We start from the raw sequence: 23,152 nt of genomic DNA on the forward strand, positions 1-23,152 counted from the left end.
ACCAGCCAGTGCGGACCAGGCCTCTCCCCGGAGGAGCTGCAGGCTTAGATAGTGGTGCCAAGTAGGACACAACAGTAGCTGGGGGACTCTGGAGAGAGGGAAGTATTGTAACAACAAGCCTGACCCTACACACACATTCTTTACAACCTGGGGGCTGGATATTGTCCCCTTTGTCATTTGGTGAGACTGAGGAGAAAGGAGAAGAGGAGCCAGCTGGCCTCGGTGGCCTTTCCAAGGTTCACACAGAATGCACTACTGCAGGTGACACTGCCCCTTTCCCACCCTGAGAGTTCCTTGAGGGCAGGGCCCCTGGGGTCTGGGTCCCTGACCCAGAAGATGGCTGACTGTGCAGCCTCCCCTCTGGTCTTCTGTTTCTGGGCCTACACTCTGCTCACCTTCCTCCACACCATGGCCTCAGTGTGATCAAACACAGGTCTGACTGTCACTCCCCTGCTTAAAGGTCATCCAAGGCTCCTCATTGCTCTCTGGATAAAGTTCCCACTCATCGTCTGGCATTCAAGGCCTTTCTTGGTCTGGGCCTTGCTTTCTCTCTGTGAACCCTAGCTTCAGCTTCAAAAGCTCTTCGCAGTTTCATGAAACTGTGTGTGAGTGTGAGTGTGCACGCGCACGTGCGCACCATGTGAATGTGAATGGGCTTGCTTCCAGACTCGGCTTCTGCTCTTCCCCCTGCTTGGAAAGCCCTCCCCCAGTTTGCCTGCTCATCCTTGAATATCCAGCACAAATGCCACGTCCCGTGAAGCCTCTGGGACCCTCCCAGGTGGCTGAATCTCCTTCCATCCTTGTCTGTATTTGCGGGCACCACTTCTGCCCAGCAGCACCCCTGGCATTCCTGAGTTATTTCCTTTTGCATCTCTCCTGCATGGACAGCTGGAGCCAGATCTGGTTCCCCTGTGTTCTGGGCACTGGCACATGGCGGGGCCCAGGCTGGCAATGAAAGCTTATTGAGAGAATAAAGTTCTACATCTGCCAACAGAAGGAGACAGACTTAAGAGCCAGAGAGTGAGCACATTCAGAGTTAGGGAGTGTGACAGGCACACACAGAAATGGAAGGGCAGAGCCCATAAGAGGTAGAGGGAGCAGCCAGAGGTCTGACCTACCTGGCTTTTGTCCAGAGACTCCTGGACCACCCGGTTTGTGCAGCCTGCGTGGCAGGGTGTGAGGTACTCCACATGGGTGCTGGGGTCGCAGACCGGGTTAAAGTCATCTGAAGGGCAGGAGCAGGGCTCCATGCAGTCTGGAAAGAGCTCCAGCCTAGGCTGGACACTGGTGGGAGAGAAGACCAGAGGGTTGGTCTGGCTCTCCCTCCCTCAGGCCACTAGCTAGATACACCTCAGCCCTCAGCCTGGCTCCCCACCCCAGAGAGCAGTGGCTAGAGATTTCCACCCCATATGGGTTTTTCACTGTCAGAGCTGCTCTACGACTTGGTGGTGAGCTCCTTGCAGTGGAGGTGTGCAAGCAGGAAGGTGGCTGGAAACTTCGGCGACCTCTCGATGGGAGTGATGGGGCATAGAGTCTGTCTGCTCCAGAGGCCTCTGAGATCTCCTCCAGCCCCAAGAGCCTGTGAGTGTTTGAACTGCTTCAGTGAACATCTCTGCTTTTCAGTGGCCCTTCTTTAGGGAACATAAGATAAATTCCTTTCAGAATCTGGTCTTAGATGAAAACGTGCCTTATCTCGATGTAGCTGGATTACTTCATTTTCTTCGGAGAGATGTGTGTGGAACTCAGGATACCGACTAGCTGTGGGGGCTCTGACCTGCTCCTGCCTCTCTCTGGGCCTCAGTTTCTTGGCCTGCCACTTTGGCTGAGGATCCCCCGCCCCATCACCATCATTTGACTCATGACCTCTCACTCTCACTACCCTGTTCACTGTGTCGAAGGCACGTTTTTGTCCCAGGAGAGCCCGTACTTTAGTCAGCCAGGGCAAGATGGGGCAGGAGATCAGGAGAGAGGCTGAGTCCCAGGCGCAGGTCACGCTGGGAGGGGGGCAGAGGAGCCCGTGGGACAGCTTGGAGGGAGAAAACCTGCCAAGGAACCAATGGCCCAGCTGAGAGGAGGAGGCCAGAGGGGACAGCTGGAGGTCTTGCGGGCTTGGGGAGGGTGTGGGCAGAGGCCCAGGCAGCGTGGCAGGTCTGTTCAGCTTAGTGAAACCTCAGTTCCCTGGAGAGGAGTGTTAGCAGGGGCCGGGGAGGTGGGTGGGACAACAGTTGAAATGACCTGTCGCCAGAGTTGGTGGGGAGGTGGGACAAAGGTGAGCTCTGCTCTCCCTCTAAGGTGGGATCTCCATCTGAGGGGGCAGAAAATCATGGGCCAGCACAGTCCTCTCCTCCTTTCCCCCTGCGAGGTGGCGCTGTGAGTCTCACACAGTATGGCACTGTCTGAGCTGAGGGCCCATCAGGAGGCGGCACCAGGAGTCTCTGCCCAGGGGGAAGCACTTTTCAAAGCTTCCCTGCCAGCAGCTGTAAGGCTGAGCAGGTGAGAACTGGGCTGTTCCTCAGCCCCTTGCTCCTATGGGGAGAGCTCTGGCTCCAGGCCCTGTCCCCTCCCAGCCAGGCAACCCTGGGTGCACAACTTCACCTTTCTGAGACACACTGTCCTCATCTGTGAAGTGGGGATAATGGCAGGACCCATCTCAGAGATGCTGTGAGGGTGCAGTGAGATGGAAAACAGGGAGAGCTGGGCGGGGCGTTGGATGAGAGGCTGGCCTCTGTTCTTGGCAGCCATCAGTATCATTAGTTGGGCTGGAGTATGAGAAATTCCACTCAATTTGCTCAGTTGGTCCTGAAACGCTTTCTCAGTGAATTAGAACCCAAAGTTCAGTGAGTAAATTGCAAGAACACAGATGAGAACACAGGCAAGATGAGATGTCAGAGTCAAGGTGAGAGGGAGAAGAAGAGAGAAATAGGCTGGGATGTGGTACAGGCTGGCTTTTTTGTTTTAAATCCTCACCTGAGGACATGCTGTGAGAGAGAGGGGGGAACATGGATGTGAGAGAGAAACGTCACTTGGTTGGCTACCTTATGCTCCCCAACTGGGGACTGAACCTCCAACCCAGGTATATGCACCAACTGGAAATCGAACCAGCAACCTTTCAGTGTACAAGATGACACTCAACCAACTGAGCCACTCTGGCTGGTATAGGTTGATTTTTTTTTTTCCCAACTGTGGTAACATATTCATTTACTTTTTATTCCAAAAATCAAGTCAAGGCCCTGACTCCCTCCTCAGACCCAGGGCCTGGCTGAAGCACTGCTGCTGTGCCTAGAACAGGGCTCTGCACATAGAAGGCCCCACCCTGGACAGCAGAGATTCTTCATTGTTTGGGAAAAGAGAAGGAAAGGAAGGGGAGGGGGAGAGGCAAGGGGAGGGGGAAAGGAAAGGGACGGGGGGGGGGGGGGGGGAGGCAAGGGGAGGGGGACAGGTCAGTGAGGTGGGACCTGGGACAGAGAGGGCCAGGGCTGAGCATTTCTGCAGCCTGAGCCAAGCCCCCACCCCCACCCCTGTCACACCGAAGAAGCCCCAGGTGCAGAAAGCTGGCACCTGGGTGGAGGGAGGAGATGCCCAGGGAGAGGCAGGTACAGAGAAAGTTGGGGAATTCTAGCTGAGTGCAGGCCAGCTCAGGCCTGGAGCAGTTCCCAGAAAAAATGAAATCATTCTGGAGAAGAGTCAGCAATGTAACTTCCAACATCCTCTCCAAGATGCTCCCTACGGGGTATGTGTGGGGTGGGGAGCGGAGTGTGGGAGAGGGAAGGGAGATAGGCACCAGAGGATTTCCTCCTGGGGGGTGGATGCAGGTGCTCCCACAGATGTGGGAAAAGAATTCTGGAATTTTAGGGCCATGGAACAACAGAATTTAGCTCCCAGGCTCTAAGAACCAAGATCTCCAAGGTCTCCAGGCCAACCCCTTCCCAAAGCATAAGTCTCCTCTGCAGTGTCCCTGATAGGGGCCTCCCAGCCCCTGCTCACCCCTTCTTCCCCCCTCCCCACCCCAGGGATGGAGAGCCTGCTCCCTCCTGGGTAGGCCTTTCCTCTGCCTGAGAGCAAAGCCTTCCTTAGGCTGATCGAGGTCCTGCTCCTGAGATGCGCCCCACCTTCACTGGCACACAGCGCTCATCCATTCTGGAGATGCCATGCCCACAGGCGGCTTTGCCCTGACTCAGCCTCCCTCCCTCTGCAGGCCTGAGCTGTCCTGCTGGTGAAGTTCCTTCCATCCCTGCCCCTTCCAGTGCTGCCTGACACTTTCACTGGAGTCCCACTGCTCACAACTGAGGCCAGTGGGGAGGGGAGGAGACAGGGCTGCAAAGGAGGTGAGATTGAGGTACCCCACTGACCTGGCCTTGTCTGGGCACCCCCTTCCTTGTCCCACCCTCTTCCACACTTTTGCTTACACGCTCTCGCACATACTCACCGCGGCTGGTGGATGATGCCTGCGATCTGGTGGGTAGGGCAGCCCATGAAAAAGAGGGGCAGGTTGAAAAGCAGGCAGAGCAGCGCCCCCAGCAGGCAAAGGACACTGCAGCGCATGGGGCCCATGTGGAGACGCTTGACCAGGATGCCCCCCACTACGATGCCCACGATGGCTGAGGGGATGGTGAGGCAGCCAATGAGCATGTTGGCGTAGGGCGCTGTGACGGAAAACTGGCGCTCTAGGAACTTGGGCAGGAAGGTAGCCATGCCCGCCACCATAGACGACGTGCACACCTGGGACAGGACCACCAGCAGGAAGATGGGGTGGCGCAGGGTTCGCAGCAGCACCCTGGGGAAGACTGTTGGAGTGAATGGGGGGAAGGTCAGGGTGCGCAGCCAACCACGTCATTCGTTCCCGTCCCATCCTGCCCTGTTCGGTTGACACTGTCTCATTCCTTCCATCCCGTCTCATTCCATTTAATTCTGCTACATTCAGCTCTATCCTATTGCATATGATTCCTTCCCACTCAGTTCCAGTCCATTTTTGAAATGCTGTTTCATTCTATCCCATTGGGTGAGATTGTATTTTATTCAACTGTGTTTCTTTCCATTCAGTTCTGTTCACAATTCCAGTCCATGTGCTTGTGCTGCGCCGTCCCGTCCCAGTCTAGTTGTTCCCACCGCCCCATCTCATTCCTTTCGAGCTACTTCTCTTCGTCTCTTTCTTACACGGCCCTTTCATCCTGTCCTGCTCTAGCTCTTTCGAAGCCAACCAGGCCTTTGTCTTCCCCCTTCTGCGTCCCCAGCACAGGACAGCATCCCCTCCCCTGAGCTCCCCATCCGTAGTTTATGTTTCTCTTCTCCACGGCACTTTACCTAACATACTGCACATCGTACTCGTTGGCCACTTTTTCTGTCACCCCACCAGCAAGCAGGCTTCACTTAGAGCGGGGATTTTTGTCTGTTGGGTTAACTGCTGAATTTCCAGAGCCTGGGGCACAGTAAGCACTCAACAGATATTTATAGAATGAGTGAGGGAATGAATGAATGGACATACAGACTAATAGGTGATCAAATATCAAAATGTTGGGGCAGAAGCCGAGACCTCCAGATACGGTGAAACCTGAGCGGGCCGGGTGTGGGCGGCTTCCCGGAGGGGAGGCCTGAGGAATGGGAGGCTCGGAAGAGCTTGAGTGGGAAGGAAAAGGGATTCCTAATAGGGGCACAGCAGAGACAGATGCATGGAGGCAGAAATGGAAGTGAGGAGCTCCCCAGTCTCCTGCTGGCCCCTAAACTGGTGCCTGGGTACAGGTTTCCTCACTGCAAGCCTGTTAAACTGAAGGGCACATAACACTGGGTAAGTCCCAAGCTCTGGGCTTCAGGGCTTCATCAGCAGGGGCTGCCAAGGTCACAGCCAAGAATGCTTCTGTCTGACCTGTGTGACTCTCTCCCCACTAATAACAAAAGAGAAAGAGGTGTGTTTCTACCAGCAGGAGGTACGGTGGAGAGAGGAGGAAAGGCCTTTCTAAGAACAGGTATCAGATAGCAAGCCACTCTCCGGGCTGGGCTGGGCTGGGCTGGAAGGATGGCCATGGGGCTTCTCTGAGCCAAGTGGGTGGGGTGGGTTCTTTCTCTTCCTGCAGCAGCAAGACAGAGGGCTCTGTCATGGGAGATTTCTGCTTGTCCTCAGAGCATGGTCAGAGTCCAGCCAGCTGATTCCCCTAGCCCCCTGGGACGGGCCTGGAGCTGTCTTCTTGGGAGCCAAAAAATAAAGACTAAACAGTCCAGGCAGGGTAGGTGGGAACAGGGCCTGTGGAATTCCCCCTCCTTTATGTCCCAAGCCTGCCTCCTGTCCCTAGTTCCTTGTCACATACAGAGTGCATTTGGCCAGGATTCGAAGCAAGGAGATGTGACGCCAGGTCTTCACCTCCCGTAGCTGCTCCAGCCTCCCTCTCTCCATGACCTGCCCTGTCCAGGATTGGGCTGGGCTTGGCCCAAGCTGTACAGGTGGCAGGGACTCATCCAAGTTCACCTGTAGAGGCTGGGGCAAGGCCAGGAGTTGCCAGGAGGTTCCTAACTCTTAGTATAAGGGCCTTTCACCCTTCTACCCCCCACCCCAACCCACATTCCTCCATCTCTAGCTCCCTGACTCCACCTATTAATGGTCTCCGTCCTACTCTCCTGCACTAATCACTGTGGCCCCATTTGTACTTACTCCCTACCTCCAGCATCTGAGGCCTGTCCTTAAGACAGAGGGAAAATTCCTAGAGGGCAGGGCGGTGCCTTTCACTTGGATAGGTCGTACCTGAAGGGCAACTCCAGGGTCCATCTCTAGCTTAGAAGTGTGTCTTCTCTATTAGACTGGGGCTTCCCTTAGCTTAGCGCAATGTCTCTCCCATCAGACAAGCCAGGGCCTCCCTCAACTCAGACACTATGTCTCCCTTATGAGACAGGGGCCTCCCACAGCTCAGAGGCCAGGTACCCTCCCTCAAATAAAACAGGTCCCCCTCTGTTTAGGGACTATGTTCCACTTGTCAGGGACCTCCCTTAACTTAACGACCATGTTTCCCCCATCAGACAGGGGTCTCCTTCAGCACAGAGGTCAGGTCTCCTCCATTAGGTAAGGCAGGTAGGCTCTCCCTCATTCAGGGACTCCCATGTATCCTCCATTGGAGAGGGACCTGCCTCAGCATAGACACTTGTCTCTCCCCTCAACCAGAGCCTTTCCCAGCTCAGGAACTATGTCTCCCCTATCAGACAGGGGCTTTCCTTAGCTCAGGGACTGTCTCCCTAAGTCTTTAGGGCTCCTCCAGCTGAAGGACCATGTTTCCATCTCCCTCTGCTTTCCCCATGGTTCCAGATGGTCAAGGCCAAGCCTCAGGGTCAGACCTGTCCCTCTGGAGCTCAGCGGAAAGCCCAGAAGCCAGGTTGGCTGATCAGCCACAGATTTGTGGCCAGCCCTGCCTCGGCTTCCTCTAAGCTCATATGGAAGTTGAAACTACCAGAGACAGTCTGGCCCAGGACACCCACTCCAGGATTCAGTTTCAGTGACTGGCTCCAGTTTCTCTCTGGGCAGGAGCCAAAGCAATGATTAATAAGATCTTCCATGGAACAGTGGGCCAGCACCCTCCAGCAGCTGAGGGTGACTTGAGGTTAAGGACCAAGCTCTAGTCCCAGCTTTATGGGGTCTATGTCCCCTTTCCCTGTAGATGCTGGAGAACTGGGGCCTAGATTACCAGTATCCCAACATCATGTCTTAGGAAACGTTTCCCAAGAATTGCGCTTAATTAACTTCCTGTTGCAAAAGTCCTCAGTGGAAACATGATGCAAACCATGTGGTTATCACCCCTTAAACCACAGGCAGCTCAATTTACGGTCCCAAGACACAGTCAGAATAATAACTGTAGGGCAGGAGTAATAATTGAAATAATAATTGTACCTTATATAAGTACAGTTGTTTTTTTTAAAATAATACACAAAGGGCTTTCCATTCATCATCCCATTTGGTTTTTCTAATAGTCCTTGAGAAAGGCAGAGCAAGGATTACAGACCCAATCTTTCATGTGAAGAAACTCAGGTTAGGGGAGGAAAGGAACTTCCCTAACACTGTATACGGGTCCGTGTCGGGGCGGGCCTCTAATCCAGGTCTCTGACTTGCTGTTCAGGGCTGTACAAGAGCCTGGCTCACAGAAGGGAATCCATCAATGGTCAGAATATTTAGAAAGAACCTCCTGGTTACAACATGGACCCTGGTTACTGATCAATTGAGCTCATAGTCTCAGGATCAGAGTGACATGAATCTTAGATCATTGAGTCTACCCCTCACTGCACAGATGGGAAAACCGAGGCCCAAAGAGGAGCAATCACCCTGGACAAAAGTCCAGGTTTCTGCACTTTAGCCCAGAGCTCCCTCTACCCATACCACAGCCTAGGAATATAATCAATATTTACTGAGAGCCGCCTGTTTGCAGGCTTAGTGGTAGCTGGGAGAAGGATCACAGATGAGCCAGCACATGCCCTGGCCTTTAAGAGCTCACTGCTCAGGGGAAGGACTGGACAAGTATGCAACACAGGTCTAAGCTGATCTAGAAGCCCTAGGGTTCGGAGCCCTAGAGGAGGAAAACCAGGCTAGGTGAGCGAAGAAGAGAAGTGGCACTTGATTTTGACTTGGAAGGACAGGAAGATTTTGATGGATGGCAATGAAAAAAATGATGTTCCAAGCAGAGGAGATCATATGAGCAAAAACTCACAAGGAGTATGTATGGTGCTCATAAGGGACCTGTAGGTACGAAAGGTGGATCAAGAAAGGCAGGAATGGGCTAGATCTGGTACAGTCTCAAATGTCCCTCCAGCTGCACCTACCCATAGTCTAGCCTGAGCTCACCTACCTTTGATGAACTGGGTCACCGTCAGGTCTGGTGCAATCTGGGCTGGGCTGTCTTGCTTCTCTGGGGACCCCTCAGGGCTCTGCTCAGAGGAGAGATCTTCACACTGGGAAGACACAACCAAGGGAAGTCAACTGGATGAGACATTCTGCTCAGAGATGCTTGTGGGCTGGGGAAGGGAACTCGGAGAGAGGAGAGGGTGGGGTTCTGTCACTTCCTCGGGAGCAACAGGGGCCAGCAGTGTTCCATTTGTTCTTGACCTATAGGTACTTAACAAATGGGTTTTTTGTTGTTGTTGTTGTTGTTTTAAGAAATCAAATTTTATTGTCCAGCAATTAAAAGTATTCAAACATGTATTTTCTACATAATTTATTGTTAGGTGATCAATGTTAAATAAAATATTAATTTTCTTCATTTGCTTCAACTCACGGCTGCTTTGTTTTTTTCTTCCAAAATGTCACATGAAACACCTCTGAGGCAATGAAGACTTTTTAAACACCACAGCTAAGAACTTGATCATTCATTCATCTGTAGTTACTATATGCTTGTCACATGCAATTGTCTCCTAGTGGTTTAGTCATCCTCCATGATAAATTTGTGGAAAACATTCATCATGCCAAGTGGTTTTGAAAAAAATGGATATGGAATTCCTGTGGTTAAACTTTGTCATCACTGGCACTAACATCATAATAATCACCAACATTACCATGAAAATTACCACCATAGCTACCATCATCATCTCTATTCCCATCATCTTAAATATCACTCCATTCACATCACCAGTATCATTATGAATAAATGAGCAATATTATTCTTCTATTATCATGGTTTCTGTCATAGTCCACCCACCACCAGCCAGCACAATCATCATCATCATTGCTGTCACCTGATGCTTCAGAATCACTAATGAAATCATGGCTATAAGAATCACCAATACCACTATCATTGTCTCTAACATCATCGTTTTCCCTGCCACTGTCCTTACCGCCATCAGCATCAACAGCCTCTATCCGAGGTTAACGCCACACTGCTCTCCTCAGTTATTACGTCACTCATGGCTATCATCACTTGGAAAGCCACCCTAAGCGAGAGCCTCCAGTGAGCTATGCCTTCTTAGGGGCTGGAGTGTTTGGGGCCTATAGACTTATCTGTTCTGTACCGGCTGCTGTGACAGGAAGAGAACTGTGTCCTGTGTCGGGGGAGCAAGAGGCAACAGCTCCTGTCCTCCTCTTGGCTGAGTCAGGCCACACGCGGAGAGGATTGCTCAGCTCTACCTCCACGCTAGGAGGAAGCTCACGGACACCCTGGGGTGTGACCTTCCCTCTGCCTGAGGAGGGCCTGGAGTGTGACCTTCCCTCTGCCTGAGGATGGTCTTTTATCCTGCGAAGGAAAAGACTTCAGAGCCACAGCCACAGTCTTCTGATTGCCAGAAAGGAAGGAGGAAATAATGATAATGATGGATGGTTACTGAGCACCTATTCAAGCCCAGTGCTATTCTAACGACTGACTAACACATTAACCCATTGACACCTCATGGCAATCTTCTGAAGTCGGTGCCATTATCATCCCTATTTTTAGGGAGTAAAAGTGAGACGCAGAGAGATGAAATAACTTGCTTGGCTCCACAACTAGTAAGTGGCCTGGCTGTGATCTGAACTCAGATAGCTTGACTCTAGAGCCTCTATGCCTTGGCTGGTTCACCCTGAGGGAAGGGGAGACCAAGGTCACTGAGTGCTGGGTGTTCGACCTTCCTTGCTCTAATACAACATTTTCGTGCAGGTATTAGTATTGTGCACATTTTTATTTTATTTTATTTTATTTTATTTTATTTTATTTTATTTATTTATTTATTTATTTATTTATTTATTTATTTATTTATTTTTAAATATATCTTTATTGATTTCAGAGAGAGGAAGGGAGGGGGGAGAGAGAAATATCAATGATGAGAGAGTCGTTGATCGGCTGCCTCCTGCACAGCCCCCGCTGGGGATCGAGCCCGCAATCCGGGCATGTGCCCTGACAGGGAATCGAACCTGGACCATAGGTCGATGCTCAACTGCTGAGCCACGCCGGCTGGGCATTGTGCACATTTTTTAGATAAGGAAACTAAATCTTGGAGAAGTTGTTACTGGCACAGGATCACTGGAATATAAGTGATCTAGGGGGTCTGATTTTACTACATTTTTTTATGTAGTCTAAGACCAGAATTTGAAGAAATAAGTTCTTTGGAGGAAGACTAAAGCCTAACGTAAAAAGCACTCTGGATGAGACGACCCTGGGAGGGAGTGAGTTCCCCATACCTAGCAGCATGCAAGCAGACGCTGACTTCTTCCTGGTCATGGGGGAGGGCAGGCTGGGCTGTAAAACTTCTCTGGGGGTCCTCTGGTTCTGCCTCTTATGGGCAAAAAAAAAAAGGTTCTGTAATAAAACTGACAAGTCTAGTGATGTAAAGTAACCTCACAGGGTGATGTGATCATAAATTCCGAACTGGGCAGGTCATGTGGACATTCATGCCCAGGCCTATGACATTTTTAGTAAAAGATTTATCTCTGCCTTAAGCAAGCCCTGTCCATTGTTCTTGTGCAGCTAGGTTAACACACCTTTGAAATGCCAGAGTAATCCTCTTTTTCAGACCCCTCAGAGACATCCTCAAGAGAACACATAATCTTGTTAACTATCTTGTACCTTGCTTTCTCCCACCTTTATTGCTCCCTAATTCCAAATGTATAAAGAAAACCTCAGAACTGTTATTCTCTGGAGCATTTGAAATCTTGCTTCCCAGCAGTTGTCATCAGGTTGGCTCAAATAAATCTTATAAAGCTCTTCTGTTCCCATGGAGCCTCTTTCTCCACAGACTTCACCCTCTGGTCTGTGTCTAACACTTTCTCTTTCCTTTCTCACCTTTTTTATTTTTAAGGGAGCTTCTGGAGGCAAATACTGGATTTTCCCACATTTCAGAACCTCATGCCCGCCCCCACCCCAGGGGTACCCTGTTCCAACCTTCTTCCACCTGGCTCCCTGGTGCTGGCTGGCTCAAGGCTAGCCTTGCCCAGCAGGGAAATTCATTCAAACGTCAATTCCTGTGTGTTTTCCCCTTTTGGGCCTTTCCCTTTCTCCTCTCTTTTATTTCAGCAGCTAACAAGGGCTCTGGGTTTCCTGGCTTCAGGGGAGGTTTGTGGTAGGACAGAAAGCAGTGCTTTACTGCCAGATTTTCCTTCCCTGCGTTTGTTTCCAAAGCCTGATTCCATTGGAAAATTATGCTGGGTGTTGTGGGGGATGGGAGGAGAAAGGGAGACCTGGGGAATGGCCGGTGAAGGGGTGGGGCCTAGCAGTTGGTGGGTTCCACGAGCAGCAGAGCCACATAGCCTCTGAGACTGCCCAAGGAAGCAGTTCACCTCCAGGGGCAGTCTGCAGGTTGACCTAGGGAAGCTGAGTTCCCTTGTCCTCAGCTACATCAAACTCCTTTGCCCCAAGCATGCTGAGTGGACCACGTGGGCCAGGATGGATTTAAGCTGATGCCTGCTGAGTGGGGGTGGGTCTTCCCTCATGCCTGGGCACCCTGTAAGACTGCAGGACCTTTTTTTCGCCCTGGTGGAGGAGCCCTGAGAAAGGCCAAGGTTGAATTTCTTGCTGATCTGGCAGGATAGGTGTTCTGAGTGGAAGGTAATTGTCAGAGAAAATAAAGAACTGTCTATCTTACAAACACTTGAGTGTGAGTCACACTTTGTTTATTGTCTCTCCTCTGCTGGTCTCTGAGATCTGCAAGAGCCCGGACCATATTTACCTTGTTCTCTGTCAAAATGCTGGTGTTTAGCCGAGGGCCTGAGGCAAAATAGCAGATATCTGATAAATACAGAAAAGAAGGAATGCAAACAGACTCCTGGACTGCTACTGGTTGGGGGAGGGGCACAGAGGGTCCACACTGAGCACCCCAGGGGCCTAGCAGCATGGAGATTCCAGGCATGCCAGTAGGTTCTGCATGCGGGCTCCTGCTCAGTCCTCACCAGGACCTGCAAAGGAAGGAGACTGAAACATTCCACACACAGCAAACAAGCTGTGAGGTTAGGTAGCTTGCTCAACAACGCAGAACTGGAAAGTGGCAGAACTAAATTCTGAGCTCAAGCCTGCCTGAGTAGAAAACTCATGCTTTATCTGCTAAGCTCTGTGAGTCAGAGGCCCTGGTGCAGGACTGGCAGAATTAAGAGGCACCTTTGTGGTGTGATGTAAAGGGGCCTGAAATCCACCATTCTGTCTCAATGCTCCTGGTGAGGCACTGAGGGGTTATTACTCATTTATGCCTTAGAGCGGTACTGTCTGGTCCAGCACCGCCAGTCACGTGGCCACTGAGCACTGAAAACATTGCTAGGCCCAACTGGAATGTTCCGTAAGTATAAAATACATATTGAATGTCACAGACTTAGTATGAAAAAAAGAATGGATAATATCTCATCATTAATGTGGACAAAAAGGAAGCTCAGTAATAAAACTGGTAAGTCCAAGTAAACTTACAGGGTGATCTGATAAAAAATTGCTAACTGGGCAGGTCATAGTGCGCAATCATTCCCCAGGCATATAACTTCTTTAGTAAAAGTTTACCTTTGCCTTAAGCAAATTCTGTCCACTGTTTCTGTTCATCTAGGTTAACACACCTTTGAAAAGCCTTTTTTTTTTCAGACTCCCTGGGAAGCATAACCACCCTTAATGGAGCACATAACCTTTTTAAAAAATATATGTTTTTATTGATTTTAGAGAGAGAGGAAGGGAGAGGAGAGAGAGAGAGAGAGGAGAGAGAAACATCAATGTGAGCAGGAAATAGAAAACATTGATAGGTTACCTCCCACATGTGCCCTGGCTAGGGATGGGATCAAACCTGAAATCTGGGTATGTGACCTGACTCAGAATCAACCGGCGACCTTTCAGTGTAGGGGGCGGCACTCAACTGCCTGAGCGACGTGGGCCGGGGCAAAGGAGCACATGATCTTGTTAACCATCCTGTAATCCAGTGCCTGCCTTCCTACCACCTTCGTGTAATCTTCCTTACATTCCCTCTTTAATTCCAAATATATAAAAAACCACAAAACTGTCATTCTCTGGGCCTTTGAGATCTTGCTTCTGGGCATTGTCATCAGTTTGGCTCAAATAATCACATAAAAATTCTCTACAGGTTTGGAAGTTTCTTATGCTGACACTAATTTTTTATATTTATGATATGCTAAAAAAGAGAATATTTTAGATATAGTGGGCTAAATAAAATATATTATTGGGGAATTATTGATTCTCCAAGCAAATAACACCCACAGAAAAGCAGGTGTAGCCATGTTTATATCTAACAAAATAGATTTTAAGATAAAAAAAAGTAACAAGAGACAAAGATGGACATCTTATAATGAAACAAGGGACACTACATCAGGAAAACATAACACTTTTTAATATATTTGCACCCAATCAGGGAGCACCAAAATATATAAAACAACTACTCACAGAACTAAAGGGAGAAACTGATAAAAATACAATCATAGTTGGGAACCTTAATACTCCATTGACAGCTCTAGATAAATGATCCAAACAGGAAATCAATACAGAAATATCTGCACCTTAAATGACACATTAGACCAAGTGGACATAATTGACATTTACAGAGCCTTTCATCTCAGAACATCAGATTATACATTCTACTCCAGTGCACATGGAACATTCTCAAGGATAGACCATATGTTGGGTCACAGAACTAGCCTCAACAAATTCAAGAAGACTGACATTATACCAAGCATAATCTCTGACCACAGTGCTTTGAAATTAGAAATCAACTGCAAAAAAGGAATTAAGGAAACCCACAAATACATGGAGATTAAACAGCATATTACTAAAAAATAACTGGGTCAAAGACGAAATGAAAAGTGAGATCAAAAGATATAGAGAGACAAATGAGAATGACACCACGACAATTCAAAACTTCTGGGATGCAGGGAAAGCAATAATAAGAGGGAAGTTTATATCGCTACAGGCCTGTCTCAAGAAACAAGAGAAATCCCAAGTAAACATCCTAACATCACATCTTAAAGAACTAGAAAAAAAGCAAAAGCAACCCAAAGTCAACAGGAGAGATGAAATAATGAAAATTAGAGCAGAATTGAATGAAAGAGAGAACAAAAATACTATACAAAAAAAAATAATACAACAAAGAGCTGCTTCTTTGAAAAGATTTATAAGATTGACAAACCTCTGGCTGGACTCACTAAGGAAAAAAGGGAAAAGACTCATATAAACAAAATCAGAAATGAAAGAGAAGTTGCCACAGACATCACAGATACACAAAGGATCATACTAGAATATTATGAAAGACTCTATGCCACCAAATTCACTAACCTAGAAGAAATGGATAAGTTCCTAGGAATATATAACCTTTCTAGACTGAATCAGAAAGAACTGGAAAATCTAAGTAGACCTATCAGCAGTGAGGAAATTGAAAGAACCATTAAAAACCTCCTAAAATATAAAAGTCCAGGACCAGATGGCTTCGCCAGTGAATTCCACCAAACATTCAAAGAAGATTTAAAACCTGTCCTTCTCAAACTCTTCCAAAACCTTGAAGAAGACACAGTACTTCCTAACACACTTTATGAGGCCAACATAACCTTAATACCAAAACCTGGCAGGGACAACACACACACAAAAAAACTACAGACCAATATCTCTGATGAGTACAGATGCAAAAATCCTAAACAAAATACTAGCTTATCGAATACAATGATACATTAAAAAATGATACATCACGATCAAGTGGGGATCATTCCAGGGGCACAAAGACGGTTCAACATACGCAAATCAACCAGTGTAATACACCACATTAACAAAAAGGGTAAAAATCATATGATCTTATCAATAGATGCAGAAACAGCATTTGATAAGATACGATATTCATTTATGACCGAAACACTCAATAAAATAGGCAAAGAAGGAAAATATCTCAACATAATAAAGACCATACATGACAAACCCTCAGCCAATATCATACTCAATGGTGAAAAACTGAAAGCTTTTCCTCTAAGGTGAGGAACAAGACAAGGATGCCCACTCTCACCACTCTTAACATAGTTCTGGAAGTCCTAGCCAGAGCAGTCAGGCAAGAGAAATAAATAAAAGGCATCCAAACTGGGAAGGGAGAAGTAAAACTGTCACCTTTTGCAGATGACATGATTCTATATATAGAAAACCCTAAAGACTCCACCAAAATACTATTAAAAACAATAAACAAATACAGCAAAGTTGCAGGATACAAAACCAATGTAGGAAAATCCACTGCATTCCTATAGACTAACAATGAAACTTCAGGAAAAGAAATGAAAAATACAACTCTTTTTGCAATTGCAAAAGAATAAAATACCTAGGAATAAACTTAACAAAGGCTATGAAGGACCTATATACTGAAAACTACAAAACCTTATTAAAAGAGATTGAAAAAGCCCTGGCTGGTGTGGCTCATTTGGTTGGAGCACTGTCCCGTACACCAAAAGGTGGCAAATTTGATTCCCAGTCAGGGCATATATGCAGGTTGGGGTCAGATCCTGGTCAGGGCGTATAGGGAAAGCAACCAAAGGCAACTGATTGATGTTTCTCTCTCTTTCTCCCTTCCTCTTTCTCTAAAAATCAATAACAATATATCCTTGGGTGAGGATTTAAAAAGAGAGAGAGAGAGATTGAAAAAGACACAATCAAATGGAAAGATATTCCGTGAAAGACATTTGGTGTTCCTGGATTGGAAGAATCAACATAGTTAAAATGGCCATGTTACCCAAAGCAATATACAGATTTAATGCAATCCACACCAAAATCCCAATGTCATTTTAAAAAAGAAATTGAACAAAAAAATCATCAGATTTGTATGGAACCACAAAAGACCCCCAAAAGCCAAAACAATCCTGAGAAAAAAGAATGAAGCTGAAGGTATCACACTACATGACTTCAAATTATACTACAGAGCTCCGAGAATCAAAACAGCATGGTATTGCCTGGCCTGTATGGCTCAGCGGTTGAGCATCAACCTATGAATCAGGACATCACAGTTCAGTGCACATGCCCTGGTTGCAGGGGCATGCAGGAGGCAGCTAATCAATGACTCTCATCATGTTTCTATCTCCCTCTTTGTCTCCTTCCTTTCTCTGAAATCAATAAAAACATATTTAAAAACAAAACAAAAACAAAACAGCCCTGCCCGGCTTGGCTCAGCGGTTGAGCGTCAACCTGGGATCCAGGAGATTGGGGTTTGGTTCCTGGTCAGGGCACACGCCCGGGTTGTGGGCTCAATCGATGACTTTCTCATCATTGATGTTTCTATCTCTCTCCCTCTCCTTTCATCTCTCTGAAATCAATAAAGATATATTTAAAAAAAACAAAACAACAACAAAAAAAAACAAACAAAAATAACATGGTATTGGCAGAAAAACAGAACAATGGAACAGAACTGAGAGCCCAGAAATAAAACCACAGGTATGTGAGCAAATAATTTTTGACAAAGGAGCGAAAAACACACAATGGAGAAAGAAGGCCTCTTCAATAAATGGCGGCGTTGGGAAAATTGGAAAGCCACATGCAAAAGAATGAAACTAGATTACAGTTTGTCTCCATGTACAAAAACAAATTCTAAATGGATCAAAGACCTAAATATAAAACCTGAAACAATAAATTACATAGAAGAAAACATAGGTACTAAACTTATTGACCTTGGCCTTAGAAAACATTTTATGCATTTGACCCCAAAAGTATGGGAAGTAAAGGCAAAAATAAATGAATGGGACTATATCAAACTCAAAAGCTTCTGCACAGCAAAAGAAACTGCCAACAAAACAGAAAGGCCATCAGCTGAATGGGAGATGATATTTGCAAACAAGAGCTCCAACAAGGGGTTAATATCCAAAATATATAAAGAACTCATACACTCAACACCAAACAAACAAACAATCCAATTAAAAAATGGGCAGAGGACCTGCACAGACACCCCTTCCAAGAAGACACACAAATGGCCAACAGATATATGAAAAGATATTCAACTGCACTAGCTTTTAGGGAAATGAAAACTATAATGAGATACCACCTCACACTTGTTAGAATGGCTATTATCAACAAGACAAGGTTGTGGAGAAATTGTGGAGAAAAAGGAACCCTCATTCACTGCTGGGAATGTAAACTGGTACAGTCACTATGGAAAACAGTATGGAGTTTCCTCAAAAAACCAAGACTAGAGCTACCATATGGCCCAGCAACCCTTCTTATGGGTATCTACCTGAAGAACTTGAAAACATTTATTCACAAAGATATATGCACCCCTGTATTCATTGCAGCATTATCTATGGTGGCCAAGACATGGAGACAACCAAAGTGTCCTGTAGAGGACTGGATAAAGAACATGTGGTACATATATACTATGAAATACTACTCAGCCATAAGAAAAGATGAAATACTTCCATTTGTGACACGGATGGACCTATAGAATATTATGCTAAGTGAAATAAGTCAGAAAAAGCTAAGAACTATATGATTTCACTCATATGTGGGATGTAAAACTGTAACTCATAGACACAGACAATAGCATGGTGGTTACCAGAGGGCAGGGGGTGGGGGAGTAGTAAATGGTAAAGGGAGCCAAATATATGGCGACGGAAGATGATTTGACTGTGGGTGGTGGGCACACAATGCAATATACAGATCATGTATCATAGAATTGCACACTTGATCATCAGAGAGATGCAAATTAAAACCACAATGAGGTATCACCTCACACCTGTCAGAATGGCTCCATCAACAAATCAACAAACGACAGCTGCTGGCGAGGGTGTGGAGAAAGGGGAACCCTGGTACACTGCTGGTGGGAATGCAGACGGGTGCAGCCACCATGGAGGTTCCTCAAAAAATTAGAAATGGAGCTGCCTTTTGACCCAGTGATCTCACTTCTAGGAATATATCCTAAGAATCTTGAAACACTGATCAGAAAGACTATATGCACCCTGATGTTCATAGTGCAATTTACAATAGCTAAGATCTGGAAACAGCCCAGGTGCCCATCAGTAGCTGAGTGGATAAAAAAGCTGTGGGACATTTACACCATGGGATACTATGCAGCCGTAAAGAAGAAGGATCTTGTGCCCTTTAGGACATCATGGAGGGACCTGGAGAATATTATGCTAAGTGAAATAAGCCAGGCAGAGAAAGACAAACATCACATGATCTCACTTATATGTGGAATCTAAAGAACTTAATAAACCGATGAACAGAAGTGATTCAGTGACATGGAAGCATGGATCAGACTGATGAATCTCAGAGGGATAGAGGCGGGGGGGTGGAGGGGGAGAGAGTAACCAAAGAACTTATATGTATATATGCACAAATCAAGGACACAGACAATGGTGTGGAGAGGGATTGGGGAGGGGGGTGGAAAGGGTTGGAATGGGTTACTGGGGAGAAAAAGGGACATCTGTAATATTTTAAACAAAAATTAAAAAAAAAAAAGAATTGTATACTTGAAACCTATATGATCCTATTAACCAATGTCATCCCAATAAATTTAATAAAAAACATATATTATTAAAATTAATGTCGTTTACTTTTGAATGTAGCTACTAGAACATTTAGAATGAACAGATGTGGCCCACGTGATGTTTCTTTTGGACGTGCTGCCTAAAGAGAGTGAGAATCTCTGTCCTGTCTCAGTCCTGGCCGAGCTGTGGGAGAGCAGCGGGGGAGAGCCATCCCAGGTGCTAGGAAGGTCCTGGCACCTGAGGGAGAGGGTGCTGGGAGCGGGGTGCTGCCCCAGGAATGGAAGTAGGAAGGGCTGGGAGAGACTAATAACTTCCCAGCTTTTCTTAGCACGCAGGAGCAGGATTTCTCCTTAGAAAGGCAGAATCTTGTGAGTTCCTTGCCTGGCACTCCTCGCCCTCAAGTAAACAGTAAAAACAACACAACGTCATCTGCGGCCACATGTACAACCCTATATGGTCTACACTGCACTTTCACTTCCACCATGTCGGTTAATTCCCACAATAGTCTGGGGTAAGGGTTATTACTGCATCTATTTCACAGAAGAGGAAACTAAGACCCAAAAAGGGGAAGTGTCTCCCAGGGAGTACTTGGAAGAATGGGCTCTTGAACCCAGGTCCTCTAGGAGCCTCACCTCATTCCAGTCTCCTGCTGTGAAAAGGAACATGGGGACTGGAGATGGAAGGGGAGGGACAGACTTTCAGGGGCTGGGGGTTCAGGGAAGGCATCCAGGGAGAAGAGAGGTTTGAGATTTGGATAGACAGGGAGGGAGAGGTTATTCGAAGCAGGGGCACAGTGGGACAGGCTAGTAAGCCAGGACAAGTGGAATAGGGAAACTGAGACAGATAATGAAACATCCTAGCAGTTTACAGCCATCTAGTAAATTACAAAATCCTATCTTCCCTAACCAAGGACACTTAAGAGTAAATGGTTTAGCCCTGGCCAGTGTGGCTCAGTTGGTTGGAGCATCGTCCCATATACTGAAGGGTCTAGGGTTCAACTGTCAGTCAGGGCACATCCCCAGGTTTCCTTCGGTTCAATCCCCGGTTGAGGCTCGTGCAGGAGGCAACCAATCAATGTTTCACTCTCACATTGATGTTTCTCTCTCTTCCCCTCTCCCATCTTCTTTATCTAAAATTAATTTAAAAAGCATGTCCTTGGGGGAGGATTTAAAAAAAAAAGAGTAAATGGTTTACACATCTCCCCCTGGTAACCAGAGGGTAAATAGCTTAAATCACCCAGCTCAGGATGATAGATAATAAAAATCCAATTAGTGCCATTTGTGCCAACCCCACGCAAGGACGGATGAAATCAGGTGAATAAAGCTCATTTTGGCTCATCAGTATAAAGCTGAAGACTATTCTATTGAGATTCTCCCCTAAGAACCTCCCCTAAACCCCCAGCCTTTAAAACCCTCAAGACCAAGCACCCAGCATGTGCCTTCCCTTGCTGGAGCATGCCCGCCCACACCTTTCCTTCCCCCACTCTTCCTCCCCCAGGGGAGTTACCTTTGCCTTTCTCTCTGCTAAGCTCCAAAGGCCCTTTTGCTTCTGTAACTCGTTTCCTGAGCCTCTGCAGCTCAGCTGGCTCAACTCTACTACCTCCGTAACTTTCTAAGTAAACTTTCTCTTATAATTTGAGTTCCTGGCTCTGAATTCTTTCTTTGCTAAACTCATGAACTGAGGTCTGCCCTAGCTGGTTTGGCTCAGTGGTTAGAGAGCTGGCCCACGGACTGAAGGGCCCCGGGTTCGATTGAGGCCAAGGGCACATAGCTTGGTTGCAGGCTCAATCCCTGGCCTGGGTCAGGGTGCGTGCAGGAGGCAACCAATGGATGTGTCTCTCTCAGATCGATGTTTCCCTCCCCCTTCCACTCTCTCTGAAAAGCAATGGAAAAAATATCCACCAACATCTCCAGTAACAACTGTACCTGCAAAAGTGTGTGGGAGGTAGTAGGGAACTAATTTGACTCCGGCCACGAGTCTCTGAGGCAGGAGCTGAATGGTTTGGAGGGCCAGTTCTAAGGCACTTCGGCCTTATTTGTCCCTTGGGTAGCAGGAGCACTGTCTGTCCGTAGGTCCTGTCTCTGTGCTCTCCACAAATTTTCACCCCCCTCCCTGGAACTGTTTTGAAGACTCTTGACTAATAGTGGGCTCCAGAAAAGGAAACGAGCCTCTGCTCAGAGCAGGGCTTGGAGTATGACCCATCTGGCTGTGGTTTGCCCAGGTCAGCAGGCTGGGCTGAGGAAGCTGGTTAGAATTCCACCCCCCCCCCCCCCCCGGGCTATGTGCTGACTGCTGCAAGCCTGCAGGACACAGGACACTGTGGATTGGTGCATGGAAGGCCCCACTGTCTGCTGGGCCACCAGGGATCCAGGAGCTGTCCTCAGAGGAAGCTGAATTCCTAGAAGGCTTGGACCCAGAGCTGTGTCCCCAGCCCCAAGGAGCCAGGGCTGACCCTGGCGAGTGTTGTGGAGCTCTCTGCCAGCCCTCAGCTTCCATCACATGTGGCCACGGAAAGCAGCCACAGGGATGAGCTTCCTGTCCACTACAGGAGGGAGGTGGTGTTTTGTAGCAGAATGCCAGCGGATCTGAACTTCTGCAAGGAAGGTGACATGCTTCTGGCTCTCATATAATGAGATTCATGCCACTGGCCATGCCTCTCTTTCCCTTTGGCTGCCAGAAAGCTCTCAGAACTAAGTAAGAGGTTCAATGGTATCAACTGAATTTATCTTTACGGCACACGCTTTGATGCTTCTTTCATCCTGATAACATTTTTCTGTGATTTCTATTTTCCTGCTTCTTGGCCTTGATTGAGTGGTTCAGCACAGCTCTAGCAATGCACTTCCTGGGTCTGAATCCCAGCTCCAACATTCACTAGCCACTTGATCAGGTTATTTAATCCCTCTGTAACTCAGTCCCTTGGGTGTAAAATGGGAGTAATAACTAAACCTACTTCATAGGTGGGTTACAAAGATTAAATGAGGTGCTTCGTCAAGGGCTTAGAACTGCACATGGTGCAGAGTAAGCAATTCCCGTTAGCCTGATTTCCCACTCCTTTACTAGTACTGTACATGTGTTTGGTGTAACCGTCTTAAACCTTTTATGGAATATAGTGAAAGTAGAATATAGAAAAGCATATGAAAAGAAAATTTTTCCTCTTAAGAGTTGGCTTGATGAGAGAAAGATACGAAGAACAAGCACTCCTGGTTATTGAACCTGCGTGTGAGGCATTAAACCGCCTACCTCAGCACTTTGTCTCGTTTCATTCTTACAAAAAACTCAAGATGCAGATTTTATGATTATACCGATTTTACAGATTTCAGAATTAGTATGTGGTAGAGCCAAGATTCACACCCGGGCCAGTATGGTGCAGACACCGTGCATCTAACTTCTGCAGCTGTTGGTACCCCTTGGGCCACATCAGCTACCAATTACCTCTCTTCTTTCGCCTCAGTCTCTTCCTCTGTCAAATGGGGGTATTGGACTAGATAAGTGTTTTTAAAACTGTTTCTTTAAGTAACAGAACCCTTTTCTTAATTGAAATCTCACTCAAAAGACTGGAATAAAACCCATAAAAGTAGAACTTGTCTGACTGAAATGTATGTGTGTGTGTGTGTGTGTGTATGCTCACACATGCACTTGCACTAGTCTAGAGGGATAGATGGCCCTTAGCCTTGCTGGGGACCACCTTTACTCAGTCTCCCTACACTTGGGGTTCTGTGGGGAGCAGATCACCTCAAAGGGTCCTCCAGCCCCCCCGGAAGCTCTAACATGTACCAGGCTGGGGAGGAGTAGCCTCTCCTTAGCCCTTTG

The 23,152-nt window shown here is 47.3% G+C and overlaps 1 protein-coding gene across 2 annotated transcripts in view; it reads right to left on the reverse strand.

The window, feature by feature from the left end:
* Positions 1-23,152, reverse strand: part of SLCO2B1 (solute carrier organic anion transporter family member 2B1) — a 56,346-nt gene that overhangs the window by 8,488 nt on the left and 24,706 nt on the right. For both annotated transcript variants that reach the window (XM_081155568.1, XM_081155569.1), the window contains exons 9-11: positions 8,814-8,916; positions 4,427-4,784; positions 1,119-1,284 (exon numbers count right to left, since the gene is read on the reverse strand). In XM_081155568.1, coding sequence (XP_081011694.1) covers positions 1,119-1,284; positions 4,427-4,784; positions 8,814-8,916 — 627 coding nt within the window. The remainder of the gene's footprint in view (positions 1-1,118; positions 1,285-4,426; positions 4,785-8,813; positions 8,917-23,152) is intronic.

The sequence above is a fragment of the Miniopterus schreibersii genome, assembly GCF_964146895.1.
Source record: "Miniopterus schreibersii genome assembly, chromosome: 12".
NCBI classification, from domain to species: Eukaryota; Metazoa; Chordata; class Mammalia; order Chiroptera; family Miniopteridae; genus Miniopterus; species Miniopterus schreibersii.